At 39.8% G+C, this 21,826-nt stretch overlaps 1 protein-coding gene across 1 annotated transcript in view; it reads right to left on the reverse strand.

The window, feature by feature from the left end:
- Positions 1–3,034: 3,034 nt before the first annotated feature.
- SPAG17 (sperm associated antigen 17) overlaps positions 3,035–21,826 on the reverse strand; it is a 324,904-nt gene continuing 306,112 nt past the window's right edge. The window contains 5 exon segments of the mRNA XM_006861302.1: positions 3,035–3,174; positions 8,048–8,192; positions 14,776–14,836; positions 16,373–16,557; positions 19,818–19,954. Of these exon segments, the coding sequence (XP_006861364.1) occupies positions 3,035–3,174; positions 8,048–8,192; positions 14,776–14,836; positions 16,373–16,557; positions 19,818–19,954 (668 nt within the window).

Genomic DNA, 21,826 nt, shown 5'->3' on the forward strand with positions numbered 1-21,826 from the left:
AAAGCTTTGAGGTTAAAAGGTGGTGGGGGAAATTCCAGCATTTTAAAGCAAGCAGGCTTCCACTCAGTTAAGTAAGTCAATATTTATTGGCTTAGCCAGCCATTAGCTATGTATAATCCAGAGTACAGAAACCATTTGTTAAATCTAGCAAGTTATCTGTAACTCTTAGAATATTGCATTGTTACCTATAGTAACCTGTAGTACAAGGAAAAGCCTCAAAGATGGTTTTTTAGTATTATAATTAAGCTTATTTAAATATTTAACTAAGGATAAGATGTTAATACATACACATTCAAAGAAGAAACAATAATTTTGAGATTTCTTAGCTAGAATGTAGGTGCTTAGAGGAGTATTTGGTAAGTGGTGGTTTCTCAGTGGCAGACCAATTAAGAAGTGGTATCAGTGCTTGGGCCCAGGACTATCTAGGCCTCCACTCGCCAGTAAGCTGTAACTGATAAGCCTGCCCAATGCAGCCATTCCTAGCCACAGCTCACCTGGGAAGGAGAGGAAGGCATAGAATAGGCCTTAGGAAGCAGGTGCAGAGACTGCAAAGGCCATCCATATGCCACTCCCTTTCCTCTCAGTTTTAAGATCTTGAGTTTTAAAGACTCAGAGTTCTAGAGGACACTACCGTATATTTCAAGTCTTTTTACATTTTTTTCCTGAGGTTTCTAGGATCCAAGCAGTTTGGTGTGTCATTTTGAGTGTGGACTGAACATAATGACTGGCTAGGTTGGTGTGTTCTGGTCCAATGACTGGTTGACTCCATTCTGAAGTCAAGGACCTCATTTTTACTTTAGTTGTTTTCATTACTATTGCCTTTATTATCAGCATCTTTATAAATGTGATCTTTGTCTTTGGGGTTGGAAACCTCAGATACAAACTTTTATATTTTAACACAGTGTGTATATAGTACATATGACTAACAAGCTGTGCCAGAAAAATGCAGTATATCATAACTCAAATATGTCATAACTCAGGGATGCCTGTGTAAAGCAGAGATGATAGAATATCACTTTCAGGATTTAGTTGTAAAAGGAATCTTGCCTCTTTGCTTACTGATGAAACAAGCTACCATGTTGTGAGATGCCCCGAGGAGAGGCCTAGATGACAAGAAACAGAGTGGCCTCAGGGTGACATCCAGCCAGGCACTAAGGGAGGCCCTCAGTCTGACAGCCTGTAGGGAACTGAATGCTGCCCAAACCACTGAACAAACTTGGAAACAGCTCCACTGCCAATCAAGCCAGAAGACCCAGCTGAGCTGTGTCTAGATGCTTTACCCACAGAAATGGAAATCGTCATTGTTTATTGCTTTTAACTACCAACTCTTAGGGTAATTTGTTACACAGCCACAGATACCTAATGCAGCTACATAGAGAGCAAATGACCTAAACTGGTCATTTGTTTCCTCACCTATAAAATGCCTAAAGAGTTACTGCGAAGTGCTTACTGCTAGCTGAAAGTGAAGATGAAATATGTCACTGTTACTAACTGAAAGCCAAAAGTAGTACAGGAAAAAAAAAGGTTATTTTAATGCACAAATATGGGAAATTGGGTGGAAAGACAATAAAATACATGACTGGGTGATATCACAAAGAATAATTAATACAAGAAGTATTTTTAAAATAAAAGTGCAATAAGCTTTTTAATCTCATTGATTAATAAAATGCACAAAAAAGGCAGCCTTAATTGAAGGTGTTTCTTTTAATATGTGGATTCACGATACTACTGTCAATAGATTGGTGTCAGCAGAAATTAGGAATCTTTATTTGAAAGTTATTCCATTATTTTCATAGTCGTCCAGCCAAAGGTTCACTTCTCCATTCTGGATCATTTCTGAAGGCCATGAACTAGAATGGAGATAAGTCAAGCCTTTGTTCAATAGTTCACAAACTCACCCCACCCCACCCCCCAAAAAAAAAATGCTAAAGAGGATAGAGAGAAACACTGTTAACTGATGATATATGGAGGGATAATAATCAATGTAATGAAACAAGCTATATGAATGGTTGAATGTGAAGCTGATGATGTGCCCTGTAAAGTTTCACTCAATCCAAAATAAAAACATTTAATAAAAAAAAAAAAAAATAGTTCACAAAGGTGTAGTCCAGGAACCCCCAACACTTCCTCAGGGGACACCAAGGTCAAAAGTGTTTTCAAAACAATACTGCTATTTGCCTTTTTCGCAGGAATGTACAAGTTAAGTGGTTTGCAAAGGCTATATAACATGTGATAGAATTAATACAAAGTAGATATGAGCATCCAGCTATGTAGGATTAAGTCAAGCATTAAAGAGAAAATGTGAAACCATATCACTCCTCACGTTAACATTTCTGTTCTGGAAAAGTTATTTTACTTTTTAAAATTTAAAACTTTAATAATGAGTTTATTCTTTTTAAATTTTAAATTTTCCTCTGCTTTAATTCTACAATGGTAAGTAAGTATTAATAGATAGAACCTCACATATGCAAAAGCTCTTTGGAGTCCGTAAGTTTTAAGGAATGTAAAACATTTGGGAACCTTTGGCTTAATTGTAAACTATAAGAGTCATTCTGGTATTTGTGCTACAGCTTTTTGGAAAGATCGGCTTTCATCTATAAATGAAGATAGTGCTTAAAAGAATGAACTTTAGAAACACACTGATAACTGAATCTATTTCATACATACTGTGAGGATTAGTTATTATAACATATATTGTTAAGTGCCAGGGAGTTGATTCTGACTCATAGTGACCCTGTATAGGGTTTCTGAGTCATTAATGGCGTCTTGGTGTGGCGTGGTAGGATAAGCACTGGACTGCTAACCACAAAGTTGGAGGTCCAAACCCACCAGCCAGTCCTTAGAAACCCTATACAGGTTCATTATGAGTCAGACACGACTCAACAGCACTTAACAACAAATAACAGTTAATGAAAGCAAATATTTTCAATCAACCAGGCCAATAATCTCACTGGTTTCTAGCTGTCAGAAGACAAATCTGATGCCTCATATTTAAATGGCTTACACTCAAGTTCCCATGTATTACTTACCGGGCCTAATGTGGAGAAAGTTTTCGAGACATGAACACTCCAAGCGTAGCAGAAGAAATTGTAGAAGTCCTCTGGACCATGGGATTCTCTTTTCCCTGAGGAAAATCTTTTGGTCTCTTGTCATATGTGCTGCTTGTTAAAACTAGTAAAATACTTGTTAAGGACAGTGTTTTTTTTTATGGCTGTATGATTTGTACATGTTAACTCAAATGACATTTTAGAATCAAAATCTGTTCTCTAGCTACTCTATTTAATTCAGATTTCACATATTCAGGATTAGGAGTGAGAGAATGGACATTGGAATTTTTTTGACCCCCATCCCCTCATTGTATGTTTCTCTACTATGACTGGTCCTATAAGAGAAGTCAGTACCATAATTGGGTCCCAAATTTTATTAATTTTTGGAGAAGGTTGATCTTGGGGGAAAGGCTATGAAAATAGATAAAAGATCTGATAAAACTTGTACCCATCTATCTGTGCCTAACAGATGAACTCTCAAAGAACAAAATACAGTAGCATACAGTAAAACAATAAATGGAGAAGAAACTGAAGTCAAAGATTTCATTCTGCTTGAATCCACAATCAATGCTCGTGGAAACAGCAGTCATGAAAGCCAGCAGCATGTTGCATTAGGCAAATCTGCTGCAAATGACCTCTTAACATGTTAAAGAGGAAATAAAACTATTTAAAGACGAAAGTGTGCCTGACCAAAGCCATGGTATTGTCAATAGCCTCATATGGATGTGAAAGTTGGACAGTGGATAAGAAGAACAGAAGAATTGATGCACCTCAGTTATGGTGTTAAGAACATGAAAAGTACTATGGACTGCCAGAAGAACAAACAAATCTGTGTTGGAAGGAATACAGCCAGAATGCTCCATAGAAGCCAACATGACCAGATTTCTCTCATACTTTGGGCATATGAGGGACCAGTCCCTAGGGAATAACGTCATGCTTGGTAAAGTGGAGCGTCAGCAGCAAGATGGAAACACCTCAAGGAGATGGGTTGACACAGTACCAGCAGCAATGGGCTCAAACATAATTGTGGTGGACTGGGCAGTGTTTTGATCTGTTGTGCAGAGTCACTATGAGTCAGAACAGACTTGATGGCACCTAACAACAAAAATTATTTAACTGCTATTATCAGCAGCAGGGATTCAGGTACTCTAGATCTGTCTCTAATAAATGGGTGAACAGGTAAGAGGGAGTTCACTTAATTCCCGGAGGCAAATGGCACTTCTGCTAATTTTGTTGTACTGTGTTGGAAGAGTGCTACCCTCATTACTAGAAGGGGGAGAAAAATCACATAGCCAGTAAGTTCTTTCCTTTTCACCCTGTTCTGAACGGCAATACTCTTAACAACCTACACCCCCTTTTGGAAATTACCTTTCTCTTTCTCCATTGCACATATTATCAAACTAGTTTATATGTTACTTATACGTATCCTACTTACTTATGTTATCTGTCCTCCCTACTAGAATGTAAGCTACATGTTATTAAGTGCCGTTGAGTTGGTTTCAACTTCTAGCAACTCTAGGTTAGTTTCTGAAGAGTGGCTGCTATGTTTGAACCACTGACTTTGTAGATTAACAGTCCAGTGTTTATCTTACATTGCCACATTTTTGTCTATTTTGTTCAGTGTTGTGCAGTTGCTAGCACATTAGAGGCATTCATGAACAAATGAATGAATTTAAATCTACTGAGATCAAGGTTGTTTGACACAAGTTCCTTTAACTTTTTGCTGTGCCTTAGAATGTCTAAATCATTGTTCATCTTCATCTCCCTTGCCTAGATTAACTGTGTTTTGATTATTCCCTCTTCTGAAAATTGTTAATCTAGTTACTTCCTCTCTTAGTTTAAATGACTCTCTTCTGATCCATTCTCTTCAACCTATAAACATACAGAAATCTACACTAAACTGAAAACCCTCGTTTTATTTTGATGCCTCCTTAAGGTAATTTTCTCTTTTCCTTTAAAGAAAAAAAAATTTTTTTTTTTCTTGAAAGGTTTTTCAAGCTTGTTACTTTCTTACGTTCTAAATAAGGTCATTCTTTATCCTTTGCAATCTAGTTTGGCCCAAACCAAACCTAACATATCTCATTTGAATCCTACTTCTGTCAACTGTGTCCATCTGTTTGAAATTCTCTCTATAACTGATTACATACCAAATTGTTTTCTAGCTCCGTGTTTCCATTGGCCACTTTCCCTTCTGCTCTTAAGCATGCCAAATTTCAGCTCCTTGTCCACACCTTGAACCATTACCTTTATGTAGATGATGCAGTACTGGATATCAGTGATTCACACCTGACCTCAAAACCCTGAAGTTGTACTGTCTTACCTTCTTCCATCCATAGGTTCTACCTCAGAATTTACATTTTTTTCCTTCCAAATAGCTTTCATCGATGTCCCTTTTTCCATGTTTACTGTTGTCACCCCATAGGTCTTGTCCTTACATCTGGCATATGGAAGAGTTATTCTTTGTATCTAATTGTCTTTATATATATCCTGGGGAAAAATCCATTCTCATAGAGATACACTGATCTTATCACCCAGAAAATTTCAGTGATTTTACTGTTGGTTAAAGAATAAGGTTTAAGTCCAGCATTCCAGAACTTCTACAATTTACTACTATCTTCCCACTAAATTACCTACTTCTCCCTAGACTCTCAGCAAATTAAGTTCCCACTCATCTTCCCAAAACTCTATTGCCATAGTTGTTGTATTCATTCTTTTCTTGAAGTTTCCCTTAATCAAAAGTTTTTACATTCTTTATGGCCTAGTTCAAATATCAAATATATATGTTGTTGTTGTCAAGTGCCATCGAGTCAATTCCGACCCATAGCAACCCTGTATAGGATTTCCAAGGAGCAGATGGTGAGCTTGAACCCTGACCTTGCAGTTCAAATGGCTTTGCAGTCTGGGGCATTAACCCACAGCGCCACACCAGGACTCCATCAAATATATACACATACAAACATATAAAGTCAGTTCCAACCCATATTGACCCTATGCACAGCAGAACAAAACACTTCCTGGTCCTGTGACATCTTCAAAATCATGGCTACATTTGAACCCATTTCTGCTGCCACTATGTCTTCTTGGGGGTCTTCATCTTCTCTCACCCTCCACTTTACCAAGCATGTTATTCTCCAGGGGACTGGTCCATCCTGATAATATGGCTGAAGTATAAGAGATAAAGTTTTGCCATCTTGGCTTCTGATGGTATATTCTAGCTGTACTTCTTCCAACACAGATTTATTTGTTCTTCTGGAAGTCCACAGTACTTTAATATTCTTTTCCAATACCCAAACTCAAATGCATCGATTCTTCCATGATCTTCTTTATTCATTGTCCAACTTTCATATGCATATGAGACTACTGAATATAGAATGACTTGGGTCCGAAGCACTTTAGTCCTCAAACTGATATTTTTTGCTTTTGAACACTTAAAGAGGTCTTTTGTAACAGATTTCTTGACTGCTGCTTCCAGGAGTGTTGATTGTGGATTCAAGCAAAATGAAGTCTTTGACAACTTCAATCTTTTCTCCATTTATCATGTTATATTTTGGTCCAGTTGTGAGGATTTTTCTTTTCTTTACATTAAGGTGCAGTATATACTGAAAGCTATAGTCTTAGATCTTCAGCAAGTATTTTAAGTCCTCTTTACTTTCAGCATGTAAGGTTGTATCATCTGCATATTGCAGGGTGTTAATATGAGTTTCCCCCCAATCTTAATGCCACATTTTTCATTTAATCCAACTTCTCCAACTATTTGCTCAGCATACAGATTGAATAAATATGGTAAAAAGATGCAACCCTAGCAAACACCTTTCCTGATTTTAAACCATTTGGTATCTGTTCTGTTTGAACAACTGCCTCTTGGTCTATATACAGGTTTCTCATGATTACTATGACGTGTTCTGGAAAACCCATTGTTCACATTTTATCCATAGTTTGTCATGGTCCACACAGTCAAAAGCTTTTGTAGTCAACAAAGCATAAGTAAATATCTTTGTGATATTCTTTACTTTCAGCCAAGATCCATCTGATGTTTCCAATGATATTCCTCATTTCACACCCTCTTCTGAATATGGTTTGAATTTCTGTCAGTTCCCTGTTGGTTTGCTTTTATAACAGCTTTTGAATTGTCAGCCAAATTCTAAATGCATGTAATATTAATGATATTGTTCAATGTCTTCCACATTCCATTGGGTCACTTCTGTTTGGAATGGGCACAAATATGGATCTTTCCAATCCGTTGACCACGTAGCTGTCTTCCAAATTTATTGGCATAAATGAGTGAGCATTTCCAGTGTTGAATCAGTTTGTTGAAAGATTTCAATTTTTATTCCTTCAACTCCAGGAGCCTTGTTTTTCGCCAATGCCTTCAGTGCTGCTTGGACTTCTTCCTTCAGTTCCACTGGTTCTTGATCATTTGCTACCTGTTGAAATGGTTGTACATTAACCATTTCTTTTTGTACAATGACTCTGTGTGTACCTGCCATCTTCTTTTGATGTTTTCTGCATCTAACATTTTTTCCCATAGCATACTTCAATATTTCAAGTTGAGGCTTCAATTTTTTCTTTGGGTGTATATACTAGGTACCCCATATCTATATAATATCTGTCTAGCTAGAGATACAGAATAAAGGCATGAATATGTAATTTAGTGTCTATCCAACCTTTATAATATGAAATTTTTATACTCCAATAGATTATAAGGTTTTTGTTGATATTTGCTTTCAAATTTTTATTTGCATTGCCTGATACCTTGAAGATAGCCAGTTAAGTGGACTCTTCATCAACTTGCAGTTATTGCACATGTGTTATATATCATGAATGCTGCTAACTGCTTATAAAGACAAAGACATAATGTTAATCCTAAAACATGTAACTCAATGACCTTAAAGACAGAATTAAGGGGATAAGAAAATAGTATTTTTCCTCTCCATGTTTTTCTGGCACAAATGTAATATTTGCACTGTTCGTGATTATGCAAATTCAACTTGAAAGGATATTTGCTTCCACAGGTAAGAGCAGAACATCATGCTCAGTCAGAATCTCAATATTGTAAGTGAAGATAGATAATCCCTTGGCACCATCCTCTCCAACAGCCATGGCAAATAACTCCACTTTCAGATCTACCTGCAAACCAGCTGCCACCTGTAAGATAGAAGATACAAAGCTTGCTAAAAAGTGTTTCATTTGTTTTGCAGGGGCAGGGCATAGTGAAAAAGTTCCAAATTTGGTCTATTTTTCAAAGGTACAATCCATGTTCTGGTATGCCAGAGTTCTCTAATAGCTAAACTAATGTCCTCTTGGGATTGTTCCCTTGCAAATAAGGTGGGTGACATGCTACCAATCCAAACAAACCCATTGCTGCTGAGTCGATCTTGATGCATAGTGACCTTATACGACACAGTGGAACTGCCCAGTAGGTTTTCCAAGGCCGCTCCTCGGAAACCCTATACAGAGTTGCTATGAATCAGAATTGCCCTGACGCCTCCATCTAATAGCAAAAATTTACAGACGCAGACTACCTTATCTTTTTCCCAAGTTTGAATCACTGACTTCAGGTAACAGTTGTTGTTGTTGTTATGTGCCGTTGAGTCTGTTCTGACCCATAGCGACCCTGAACTGGGTTTCCGAGGCTGTAAATCTTTACAGGAGCAGAAAGCCTCATCTTTCTCCCGCAGAGCAGCTGGTAGTTTCGAACTGCTGACCTTGCGGTTCGCAGCCCAATTCATAACTATTAATACTTGGATATGACGGCAGAGTTAAGTTTTTCCTTCAGCTGATCTTCTCTCCACCCCAACATGAGCACATGTAAGAAGAACAGTGGTAGGAGAACACTATCAATTACAGGACCGAGATAAACAATTGTATTCAATTAAGGAGTTCTCCCAGGATCTCAGAAAGAAAAGTGCAATCTCTACAAGCATTCAAATAGCATATCCAAAGTATAACCTACAGGAAACACCAGAGGGTGTGATGGGTCCCTTTCTCCCACATTCCCTGTGAACTGCTGGACTTGAATAACCAGCTACCAGCTACCTTCTCAACCTCTCCACATGGTTATGGAATATTTTCTTTTTTCTTTTCTGTGCTGCCAGAGGTCCCTCCCAGACTAGTGGTGGTGGGCGGTGTAGGTGGTTGATTCCGGCTCATAGTGACCCTGTATAATGTTTGTGAGACTAAATCTTTTTTCTCTACGGAGTGCCTGATGGACTCAAACAGCTGACCTTGTGGTCAGCAGCACAACACATAACCCACTATGCTACCAGGGCTCCTTAGAGCAATGGAGGCTTAAATAAAAAATAAAAGCATTAACTTTAACTTGCTGAAAGATCTCTTACAGCTGGCGATGGAAACTGCGGCGGTGAATAGAAGCTGCTCACTAGTGCCTCTCATCAAGTGGTGCCCAGGGCACCTGCCATACCCTAGATCCACCTCTGCTGGTCTGGCCCCCAAATTTTAACACTTCCATTTTCAGGGGAGATGGCTATGATGCAATGGAACAGTATTTTCTATCTAAAACAGAAGTTATGTCCTCTACCAACCACATGCCTTGTTCTTCCCTCTGTCTCCGACCATTAAGTAAATCACCCATGATTTTACCCTCAAACCTCCTCTTCCTTCTCTCTCCCCACCCAACTTACAAGGGGGTTTCAAAAAGTTCGTGGAAAAATGGAATTAAGAGATCATCGAATTTTCCACAAGTTTTTTGAAGCCTACTCATATCAGTACGTTTTCCTAGTCCAACCTCCAAAACTTATCTACTATCTCCAGTACTATTGTTTAAGACACCAACATCTATGTGGATCTTTGCAAAGCCCTAAATGAGACAATTCTTATTCCCTATCATCCATTCTTCACACAGCAGACAGAAACACTTTTTAAAAGTCTAAACCCAAGAATCTTCTACTTAAAATTATTCCATTTCGATTAAAATTTGAAGTCTTGCAATGGTCTCTAAAGGACACTCCATGATCTAACTCCTTCAGACCTATGTGACTGTATTTCCTATCTCTTTCTCATCTTTGCTATCTCTGCATCAGCTTGTTCTCCCCATGCCTCAGCCTCACACCTTGGAACTTTGCTCTACTTGCTGTTCTTCCTGCATGGGGGATTTTCCCCAGGTCTTTGTTGGACTGGTTCCTAAACCCTCTCACTAGAATGCAAGCTCTATAAGGGTAAGGGCCTTCTCTCTCTGTCTTATTCCCTTTTGTATCCCTAGCAACAAAGTTCAGAACTCTACCTAAAAAGAGGAGGTACTTGATAAAAATTGTTGGTAAGTTTTGAATTAAGAAATGAATGCTGATAAAATACACTTGTGTATCAGATGCTGAGAACATTGCAGTGCACATGAAAGGCTTTGAGGGAAGTGCTCTGGTAAAACAACAATTCTTATATAACTTGACTTCATCCTGCTACTAACTTGTTTAAAACATTTTTTATTTCCTTCTCCAAGGAGCACCTGTTAAGAGCCCGGGGAAATATTATTAGAGCTCACATTGAGAAACACTGCTTTAGGGCAACCCTACAGCAACTAGACGTTCACAACCAGGTGTTCTGGGCTCATCAGCCCCAATCTCCACCACAGCCAAAGAAACACTGTTTTTAACGTCATCCAGCTTCTAGTCAGGTCCCTGACATGTTGGTGCTCAGGTAGTGAAGGCATGCTATTCTTTTATTTTCAAATGAAAAGAATATAGTCAATAAAATGATGCTATATCTAGACATCAAAGAACAATTGTGAATTATCTAGATGAGGAGATATATATATTGTTGGGTTCTGTTGCTAAATTTTGAATTTTTCCCTTTGATTCACATTAAAAATAAAACATAAAATCCAATCAACAATAAAGTCAAACATTTAAAATTAAACAGCTATAGTCTTCTATTGTTATGTGCTGTTTAACTTGATGCTTTATTACAAAAGAACATTATCAACCATTCCGCCCACAGTGGTCTGTACTCAGCTGTTTTTATAATGCTTTATTGCAGTGGTCACACAGAACTCAGACACCACACTCACAGCTACGGTGCTTATTAGGAAGTTCTTGTTAAGTGCCGTTGAGTTGATTCTGACCCATAGCGACCCTGTATAGGGTTTCCGAGGAGCAGCTGGTGAGCTTGAACTGCTGACCTTGCAGTTCAAATGGCTTTGGAGTCTGGCACATTTACCCACAGTGCCACACAGGATTATAATTCGGGGTCGAAATATTCAGGCCACATCCTGTGTTCTGCCCACAGGCAGGCCTCTCTTTGGCCCTCAACTCCTTGGCCTAGCCTCTGACCTGCTCCAGCAATGTTACAAAGCTCTGTTGGGGTTGCTGACAGTGCTAACAGGGCACACCACTCCACCATAACCCTCAGCCTGAAGGCATTCAGCTCTGGCTCCTCCAATTATAGTGCCTAGAGGCACGTCAGCCTGAAAGCAAGCATCCTTCCTAAAGTCACCCTGCTTTACTTGCTCTGGAGGCTGGAAGCCTATTGCTCTGTCTTGTGCTTGAGTAGCTCTTTGTTCTGCTGTTGCTGCTCCTCTAATCTCACGTCATTCCATCCCTGGGTCGAGGAGGTTCAAGGCATACGGATCTTGGGCTCCAAAGGAGAAGTTCCCTGCACCGGCTTCTGAGATGGCTCATATTCTGTATCTAGGTCTATAAACTTCTTTTTTGTTTTTGAGATGACTGTATGGTTTTTCTCTTTCATTTAATTAATAGGGGATTTACATTGTATGGCTTTTAAAATTTTTTTATTGTGAAGGTTTACAGAGCAGATCAGGTATATATTCAACAAATCATGCATTTCGTTTCATCTCAAAGATTGCAAACCCCTCATGTATCCTTAGGTAAATGTTGGCCCTTTTGATCTCAAATGGTTGGCCATTCTACAATGTGTGTACCTCATTGGTTGTTGTCCCCACTATACATCTGTTTATTGCTTGTCTGAAAATTGAGTCTTGGTATAGCACTGTGGGTTAATGCACTAGACTACAAGGTTAGTTTGAATCATGAAATCAGTGGTTCAAGCTCACCAGTCACTCCTTGGAAACCATGTACACTATGAATTGGAACCAATTCGACAGCATTTCACAACAACAACAAACCACCAGCTTGTATTAAAGAGTCTGTTGAACCTCACAATTCTACTGGTAGGAAGGACGCTTCAAAAACTATGCAGTTGGAAACATAGGCAATTTTTAGGGAAGATGAAGGACAACTGAAATGGCAGAAAAAAGAACTCAGGGAAAAGCCAAGAGTCATTAAGAACCTTTACTCCATCAGCTAGTTAGGTAGAATTTATTAAGTAAATGAGGCCTACGATAAATTGTTGAAGGGGCAAACTAGGTGCTATTTAGAAAAGAGCATAAGGAAATTAAATGCCAAGGTGTTGGAAGTGGCACTGAAGGCAAATTTTTGCAATATCCATAATTATGGTATTTCTTACATGTCAGTAGTAAATTGCTATCGGCATCCTTGCAGATAAAGTCCATTTAATGTAAGGTAAAGATAAATTTATCTTACATTAAATCTTAGATTTAATCTGAGATACTGTGGATCCCCATAACGTCTCTGTCCTCATACAGACTGTAAAGCAACAAAGCCAGTAGAGGGAGACAGAATTAGTTTAAATGCCAAACTGCTTAGGTCTGAAAGCTACATGGCAGAGTTTTGTACCAACAAAGAAACCTGATCTATAGTGAAGAAGAAACCCAGTAAGGCATGGGCTTCTGGCCTTGTTCGCTGAAATGAACACTAGCCAGGAAAGAAAGAGTTGTTTCTAAGCCTCTCCAGGGGGTGGGTTAAAAAGCAGACTTGGGAAGAGTTATCTGGAAAAAATAAATCAGAAATTACCACATGGAAAGCAATTAGATAGGAATGGATTTTTTTCTTCAATATAGTTTTATAAATAAGAGAACCAAAAAATGCTTCAATGTTTTGAACAATGTGCTTGTGAATGTATGTACACTGGAGGGTATCCAAAAACTATTGCTGAGAATCAGACCCTTCATTCTCTAAGCTCCACAATTGGAGTGGGGCTGGATAATGATGAAATTCTCTGTGATGGGAGCTGGAATATTGCCATCATACAGGTTTACTCAGGTTTTGAGCATATTAATTTAGTCTTGGCAACTAACCAAGCTGAACAGTGGTTAGATTTACATTTGGGGAAGTCTATAGACTATATTTTTGCCAGCGCCAAAACCTAACATCAAAAAGATATATAAAGCAAAACAAAACTTAACAGTATAGAGAGAGCTTCAAAGAACACATGCTAGGTTGATCCAGCAGCCCTTTTGGCTTTTGGGTTAATTCCTACTTGAAATTAAAATGAGATTTGCTAACATCCCAGAATAGTAGAAGAGGAGCTTGCTTTGTTTCATGTTTTATGTTAGGAAGATGATGAAATCTTGACATTGATGAGTTAATTCAGAAAGTTATTAGTGATTTGTTGGTGTTATTCTTGTTAGGTGCCATCTAGTTGGTTCCAACCCTTGGATGTAGCACAGAATGAAACACTGCCCAGTCATGCACTATCCTCACAATCACTGCAACCACTGTGTCAATCCATTTCATTGAGGGGCTTCTTCTTTTTCACTGATTTTCTACTTTAACAAGCATAATGTCCTTCCCCAGGGACTGGTCCCTCCTGACATCATGTCAAACTACATGAGATGAAGTCTTACCATGCTAGCTTCTAAGGAACATTCTGGCTGTACTTCTTCTAGGACTAATTTGTTCATTCTTCTGGCCGTCCATGGTGTATTTAATATTCTTTGCCAGCACCATATTCTTCTTTGGTCTTCCTTACTCATTGTCCAGCATTTACATGGATATAAGGCAATTGAAAATACCATGGTTTGTGTCAGGAACATCGTAGACCTCAAAGTGACAGCTTTGAATCCTTTAAAGAGGTCTTTTGCAGATTTGCCCAATGCAATACATTGTTAACACTAGTGCACTATTAAATGTAATCCCAAAACATATTTCTGCTGCATACTACTGTTTTAAAGATAAGATTGTAAAGCTGGACTAAGGCCAAGAAATTGTCTGTTCTAAACCTGTCTTTTTTACAGAAAGGAAAACAAGGCTCAAAAGAGTTAACTACAAGCACTCCAGAGTTGCTTTATGTCATAGGCTTGACAAGAAGCTCTTGACTTCCCATTATACTAAAATGACCCTCTGGGTCAATGTGTAACAATGGACAGTGAATAAGGAAGACCATAGAAGAATTGATGCTTTTGAGTTATGGTGTTGGAGAATATTGAATGTGCCATGGGCTGCTGGAAGACGTGCAGCCAGAGTGCTCCTTGGAGGCCAAGATGGCCAAACTTCGTCTCTCATACTTCAGACATATTGTCAAGATGGACCAGTCGCTGGAGAAGCATATCATGTTTGGTAAGGTGGAGGGTCAGAGAAAAACAGGAAGACCCCCAGCGAGAGGGATTGGCAAAGTGGCAGCATCAATGGGCTCAAGCGTGGCAACAATTGTGAGGTTGGCCCAGGATCGGGCAGTGTTTCATTCTGTTGTGCATAGGGTTGCTATGAGTCGGTACCAACTCGATGGCACCTAACAACAACAACAAACTCTGTCCTCTAGGCTTGCTATGAGTCAGAATTGACAAAAACAATACAACATGCTTTAAGCTAGTTGGGTAGAATAGTGAAAACCCCGCTTCATTGGAAACATATACGGAAACACATACGGACACAGACAACATGAAACACATAGGACTTACCGGCCCAGATTTGTAAGTCACTTTCAGTCCTGTGCTGGGTGGGGGCTGCTTCACTCTAAACCTAACAGGCAAAAAGATGGAAACAAATTAATACCATAATGAAAACCATGAGCAGTGAATGAACTGGAATGCTAGAAAATCAGAAAGGTGTTGTATTCACTACACAGGAGCAGGGGGTCCATACCACTACAAATAGCCTACTTTTCAATTGGGAGAAGAATCTTAGGCCCATTTCACAACTGCCTTTTCAACAGCTTCCATCAGAGTAGAACTGACTCCAACCTGAGACTCAATCCTTTATTATTGGCTGCTGATGAGTGGTTTGGGCCGAGGTAGAGTGTTGTACGTGTTTGGCTGGTGAGTGCATTTCAGCGTAGCAGTCAGCGTGAATGCAAATGTTGGCTGCCAGATCATTAAACTAAAGAATAAAGGCTTCTTTGGAAAGCAATGGAGCATGGGAGCCAGTCTTGCTCTGTCTTGGTATGGGGTTTGCATGTTTGGGGAGAGGAGAAACAGAAAGGGCTCAGAAAAGGTTGAAGATCTTGAAAAGCTCTGTGCTCACACATGGTGCCTATTGATCCCTCTCTCCTTTCCTGTGGTTTGTGGGTTCTGCCTGGAGGTTAAAGACCTGGAGTGAATTAAAATGCCAAAGACAGCCTACCTCCACTCTGACCCTCAGCCTCACTGCCTCTACCATCAAGTTTGCTGTAGTGGCTGAATTTAACAAGTTGCGGAGTGAAATTTCTAAAACTAAACTTCTATCCTGGGTAGACGGGATCTGCATGGATGGGTTTTATTGGTGTGAGGTTGACTCTCTATTTCTCCCACCCACTTGGTTGGCAACAGCCTCAAACACCAACTATGTCTCATCTACTGGCCTGAATCTTTCACCAGGTTTGTTTGTGAGAAACCAAACTTCGTTCCTGAAGTTGGGGCTTGCCTCAGCTCAAACAGGGCAGTGAGCTTTTAAATTGGAGGTACCCACAGTTTTGTTCCTTTCTTTTTCAATTCTGAATCCAAAATCAAACTCTTGGAGATCTTTCTACTTAGATTGAGAATAACTGCAATCAGAATAAACACTTACTACATTTCACCCCAAACAAAAACCTATGTTCTGTTTAATTCAAAAGTTTAATTCAAAATAGAGCAGAAGGTGAAATATTGTCATTATGAATGGTCTTGGTCATAAATATAAGGTTAGTTTGACCCAAAAGGACTGAAATGCTACACAAAACTAGAGACTACAGTTGTAATAATAAAGAGAGGCAATTCCATGTTGTGGAGATAGCAATGAACTGATGCTCTGGCCTTAAAACAAATTACTCAATTTCTCCTTTTATAACAGTCTCTAAAGTCTCTGAAAATTCTATAATTCTACTGATCTTGATCTGGAAATGAGGAATTGACTGTTAGTATATTTTCAACTAAGATTATAGACTGTGAGTATGGGTGTTTGTGATCATTTGTAAATCAGATTTTCATAGCTAAACTGACCTTAATGTCTCTACCACAACTATGCAGAAAACACATGCCTGTGAAGCAAAAGGTCGGAAGTTCAAACCCACCAGCTGCTCTGCAGGAGAAATGTGTGGCTCACCTGCAGAAGTCCACTCCAACATTCTTGAGCTTGACAACAGTTGCATAAGTGTGTCCTTCTTTAAGAACTCCAAACTTCACTGATGGTGGGAGGAGATGGAATCCAAAAGGGGATGAATTTGCGTTATGAATGGCGGCAGATGCAACAGAGGATGTATTCACTTTTCCTCCAACAGAATCATGCACCTTTGCGTCAAGGAAAAGTCAATAAAATAATGGCTCTACTTTTCCCCAAGATTAAAAAAAAAAAAAAAAAAGTACCTGTCTTCAGAGACAAATAATTGCCTGGCTGTGGGGGGAATGAATATTTATGACCTCATATAATCTTTAATGAGTCCTTGTGTGGTGCTGTGGGTTAATGCGCTGGACTGCAAAGTCAGTTTTTACCACAAGGTCAGTGGTTCAAGTTCACCAGCCACTCCTCAGAAACCCTATACAAGGTCCATATGGGTCAGAACTGACTTGATGGCATAACAACATAATCTTTACGGGAGTCCTGGTGTGGCGCTGTGGGTTAATGCGCTCTACTGCAAAGGTGGTTTGAACTGCAAGGTTGGTGGTTCAAGCTCACCAGTCGCTCCTTGGAAACCTTATACAGAGTAGCTATAGGTCAGAATTGAATTGACAGCACTTAACAACAACAATGATCTTCACAATGGAGCCCTGGTAGCACAATGGGTTACAATTTGGGCTGCTAACCACAAGGTCATTTCAAAATTACCAGCCGCTTTCATGGAAAATGAACGAAGAGACTTTCTGCTTTCGTAAAGATTTTTAGTCTCCGAAACCCTAAACTGGCTCATTATGAGTCAGAACTGACTCCACAATACATCACCACCACCGGCACCACCATAATCTTTACAAAACCTTGTAGGGAGGGCATTTTATGCTTTATTTTAAGGCAGGAATGGACTAGCCAATAAATAAATTTGTTTTGTTTAGTGGGATAATCCCTGTCATGGATTATAATTTGAAAAGGGGCTTTGATTCTGTAGGAAGGTGCTATAGGTTTGGGAGAGAGACATATATCAGCAGAATCTTCGATGTGGTAAAAAAAATTTAAATGAAAGTGTTCATTACAGATCAGTAAATAAGCACAATAAATCCATGCTTACTGCGTATTGGTTAATCCGGCATAGTTTAAAGGATAAGAAAGTTCAAACTCAGAGAACTAAAGAGCAGATGCTTCACTGAAGTGGCTGAGTAAAATTTCAAACTCAAGTTTGCCTGATTTTAATGCCTTTGCTTTTTCTCCTCTGTGCCAGAGGTTATCAAATTTTAGTTCTCATCAGGATCACCTGCAGAGCTTTTTCAAACAGATTACTGGGCCCCAATACCAGAGCTTCTCCATCATAAATCATGTCTGGGCAGGGCTACGGTGGTGGTTATGTGCTGGCGAGTTGTTTCTGACTTATTAACAACCCCATACTCTGGTAGCATAGTAGTTACGAATTGGGTTGTGAATCGTAAGGTCAGCAGTTCGAAACTACCAGCTGTCCCGTGAGAGAAAGATGAGGCTTTCTGCTCTCGTAAAGATGTACAGCCTCGAAAACCCTGTTCAGGGTCGCTATGGGTCAGAACTGACTTGACGGCACTTAACAACAACAACATAGCAGGGGTGGAGTCCTGGTGTAGCACTGTGTGTTAATGCGCCAGACTTCAAAGCAGTTTGAACTCCAAGGTTGGCAGTTCAAGCTCACCAGCTGCTCCTTGGAAACCCGATACAGGGTCTCTATGAGTCGCTAACCGACTCGACGGCACTTGACAACAACAACATAGCAGGGGTGGGGAACCTTTTACTACCAAAATTTATAACATCATTCATGGGCCATACAAAATTATCAACGTAAAAATGAGCCTGCTATACTTGATCAAACATTTAATTAACTCACCACTGTAGGATCAGCACTGCACTTTGAACCACTGGGTTGGCAGTTCAAACCCATTAGTTGCTCCTTGGAAATCCTATACAGGGTTGCTATGAGTTGTAACCAACTTGATGTTGTAACCAACAATGTGATGACTGAAGTTCAGTTGCCTTGGCAGGGCCAGGCCAAATGATTCCGTGGGCCTTATGAGTCCTAGTGTGGCGACATGGGTTAATACGCCGGACTGCAGAGTTGGTTTGAACTGCAAGGGTGGTGATTTAAGCTCACCAGTCATTCACTCCTTAGAATACAGGGTCGCTATGTGTTGGAACTGATTTGATGGCACTTAACAACAACAATGCTACTGGTATGGCACTGTAGGATCAGCACTGGACTGCGAACCACAAGGTCAGCAGTTTAAACCCACCAGCTGCCTCTTAGAAACCCTATACAGGGTAGCTTGAGTTGGAAATGACTCGACTGCACTTGGCAACAACATATCTGGCCCGCGGGCTGGATGTTCCCCACCCCTGTTGTATAGAGTTTCCAAGATTGTAAATTTGTATGGGATCAGAAAGCCTCACCTTTTTCCTGTGGAGCAGCTAGTAGATTCAAACTGCTGACATTGCAGTTAGCAGCCCAACTCATTACCCACCATGTTACCAAGGCTCCTTGACTAGGGCTACAGAATGTGCATTTATACCAGGTTCTCAGGTGATGGTACTTTGAGAATCACTGCTCTTTGCTCTTGTTATTCCTTAGAGCAGCATCACTGGCATCACCTGGAGGCTTGTTAGAAATGCAGAAGTTCAGGCTCAAACCCAGACCCACTGAAACAAAATCCACATTTCAGCAAGATCTCCAGCTAACTCATAAACACGTTAAAGTTTGACTAGCATGTCCACCACGTATCAGCTATATACACTGCAATACATGTGTGATGGTAATGGAATTATCAAAGAATCATTATTAAAATTTAAGTCATGAGTTCATGGAAGGTTTCCCAACAGAGCTGGCATAGACTCACTCTCAAAGGCTCTGAGGAAGGAAGAAGCTTGGTGTTTTTGAAGAACACCAAGGGTGGAGTACAGGCAGTATGGGGCTAGGTGGGTGTGAACAAGCAAATGGGGCCATGTCATGTGAATTTTGTAGTCATGGTAAGTCATTTAGATTTTACCTTGGGTCAAGAGAAAGTTGGCCAAAGATCCCTCAACCCTCTCCTGTGCTGATAAACTGGTTCTCTGAAAGGCAGAGCCTTGATTTGTAGTGTTTGCCAATTTCTCTGGTGTAAGTACTCCCAGCATGGCTAATTTCAGGCTGTCAAGACTTTAACAATTGACTCATCAACTTCTTTTCACAAACTTGTATGGACTGGCTCTAGCGCTCTAGCCCTGCCTTAGCTGGTGAGGCCTTCATGCTTAAATGGTTGCTCGAGTCAGCTCCGACTCATAGCGACCCTATGGTGAGAAGGTAGGCACAGTAAACTGTACCCAGTGGCTGGAAATGAGCAACTTCAATGAGCAAAATTACACAAAAGTCTGATTGACTTTGGGAACTTTGTTTCCATGTCTGCTTTACCTTTGGGAGAGGTTGAGATTTGGGCTTAGCACTCAGCAAATAGTGAGGCAACTTCACTTTTTCCTTTCTTGCTTGTCCCATTACATCCTGTAGCAATGACTGGGTTGGAATTTTCACAGGCACATGATATTCTGGTTCTGTAAGAGAGAAAACTTTAATTATGACATATTGGTATTTTATTCCAAGACCTTGGAAACAATACCAGAATATATAAAAACAGAAACCAACTTGGGAAGCTTTTTTTTTTTTTTTATAAAGAGCTTATTTAAAGCAACAAAAGCTTTATTATTATTATTATTATTCTAGTTTTATATATTTGCATTTTACAAGGCAATTTCACATACTTCACATACTATTTTCACAAAAACGCTAAAGAGATGGGAAGGCCAGATGCTATTTGTTTTGTTGTGAAGTGCCATTGAATTGGTTCTTTGCATTAAATCAATAAGGAACAATAAAATAAAGCTTTGATAATTAAAGATTTCTTAAAAATAATGAGTGCAGAATCTTAAGAATGTCCTTGATTCTGCTATACTTGTAGTTCAAAAAGTGATGTAGTAATCATTTCTGTTTTTAAGTGCCATTGAGTTTCCAAAGAGCGGTGGTGGATTTGAACTGTCAACATTGTGGTTTATAGTGTTTTATATAGGTTCATTACAGATCCTACAGCACCACACCAGGAGTCCTGTAGTGACGATAGAGAAATAAAAGCTGGAAAGTAAATTCTCAGATCACTAAGTTGGGTAACTTAATTCTTTTCTCAGTTATATGATTGAGTAAACCTATGTCGACAGTCTATGTACCTGCAGTTGTGTATATTTGTTACAACTACTTGTTGTTAAGTGCCGTTGAGTCGGTTCCAACTCTAGTGACCCTATATAGGGTTTCCAAGGAGCGGCTGGTGTGCTTGAACCACCAATCTTGTGGTTCAAACTGACTTTGCAGTCTAGCTCATTAACCCACAGCACCACACCAGGATTCTGTTACAACTATATTTTGTTGTTAAGTGCTGTAGAGTCGGTTTGACCCATAGCCACCATGTGTATAGGGTTTTCAAGGAGCAGCTGGTGAGCTTGAACCATCAACTTTGCAATTCAAGCTGACTTTTCAGTACAGCTTATTAACCCACAGTACCACACCAGTACTCTGTAACAACTACATAGGAAGTGACCATAAGAAGGAAGGGGTGGGAATGATCCTTGCTGTAAAGATTTGTTCCCACTTTCGAGCTATTGCATCCATAGGCGTAGGTCAAGTTCATCAAATTGTATCAGATTACTCTTTTTTACTCTTCTTTCTTCTTCGAGTTGAATTCTGATCATCCAGCAATTGAAGTTACCAATATATCTTTTTATTAAAAATATTTTATTGTGAATTATGTGATAGTTTACATGAGAGAACATTAGCTTTACAGTCATCCTATTGTATATCGTCTCATTGCCATGGTTACAATCCCCTTCATGCATCATCAACCAACCAAAGGGTATAATACCCTGCAAGCCTGCCCCCAGTTGTCAGCACACAGCCCCTCTCCTCTGGGTCTGAAGTCCCCAGCAGCTCTATCTCTCCACATGAACATCTCGGCCTCCATCTCTGGCCTCACTGCTTCTTTGGGTAGGGTACCGCTCTCTGCTCTTCTCCCTTAAAGGTCCCAGGGACCTAGGCTCCAAGACTGCAAAGTCAATCACTCCCCTCCTTTTGCTACAAAACATCTACCTTTACATTTCCAACTATTATCAGTCCTGATAACAATTATTCACTATTGTATCACAAGAGACCTCAATCTGCATCTCCTTTCATCATCCCAGACAGATTGGATACTACTCAGTGGAGATTCTACCTTCCTCCATGCCTTCTAGAGCTAAGCTCCCTCTTGAAAGCTTGTAAGCCAGTCACTTCTTGCCTTTGTAGCCCCACCCCTCCTCATTTTGGGTAGCCAATGTCCAAGTTGTCCATCCCTGTCTACTCTGTGTATGGAAGGGGTGGGAATGATCCTCACAGTAAAGATT

The sequence above is a fragment of the Chrysochloris asiatica genome, unplaced genomic scaffold, assembly GCF_000296735.1.
Source record: "Chrysochloris asiatica unplaced genomic scaffold, ChrAsi1.0 scaffold00042, whole genome shotgun sequence".
NCBI classification, from domain to species: Eukaryota; Metazoa; Chordata; class Mammalia; order Afrosoricida; family Chrysochloridae; genus Chrysochloris; species Chrysochloris asiatica.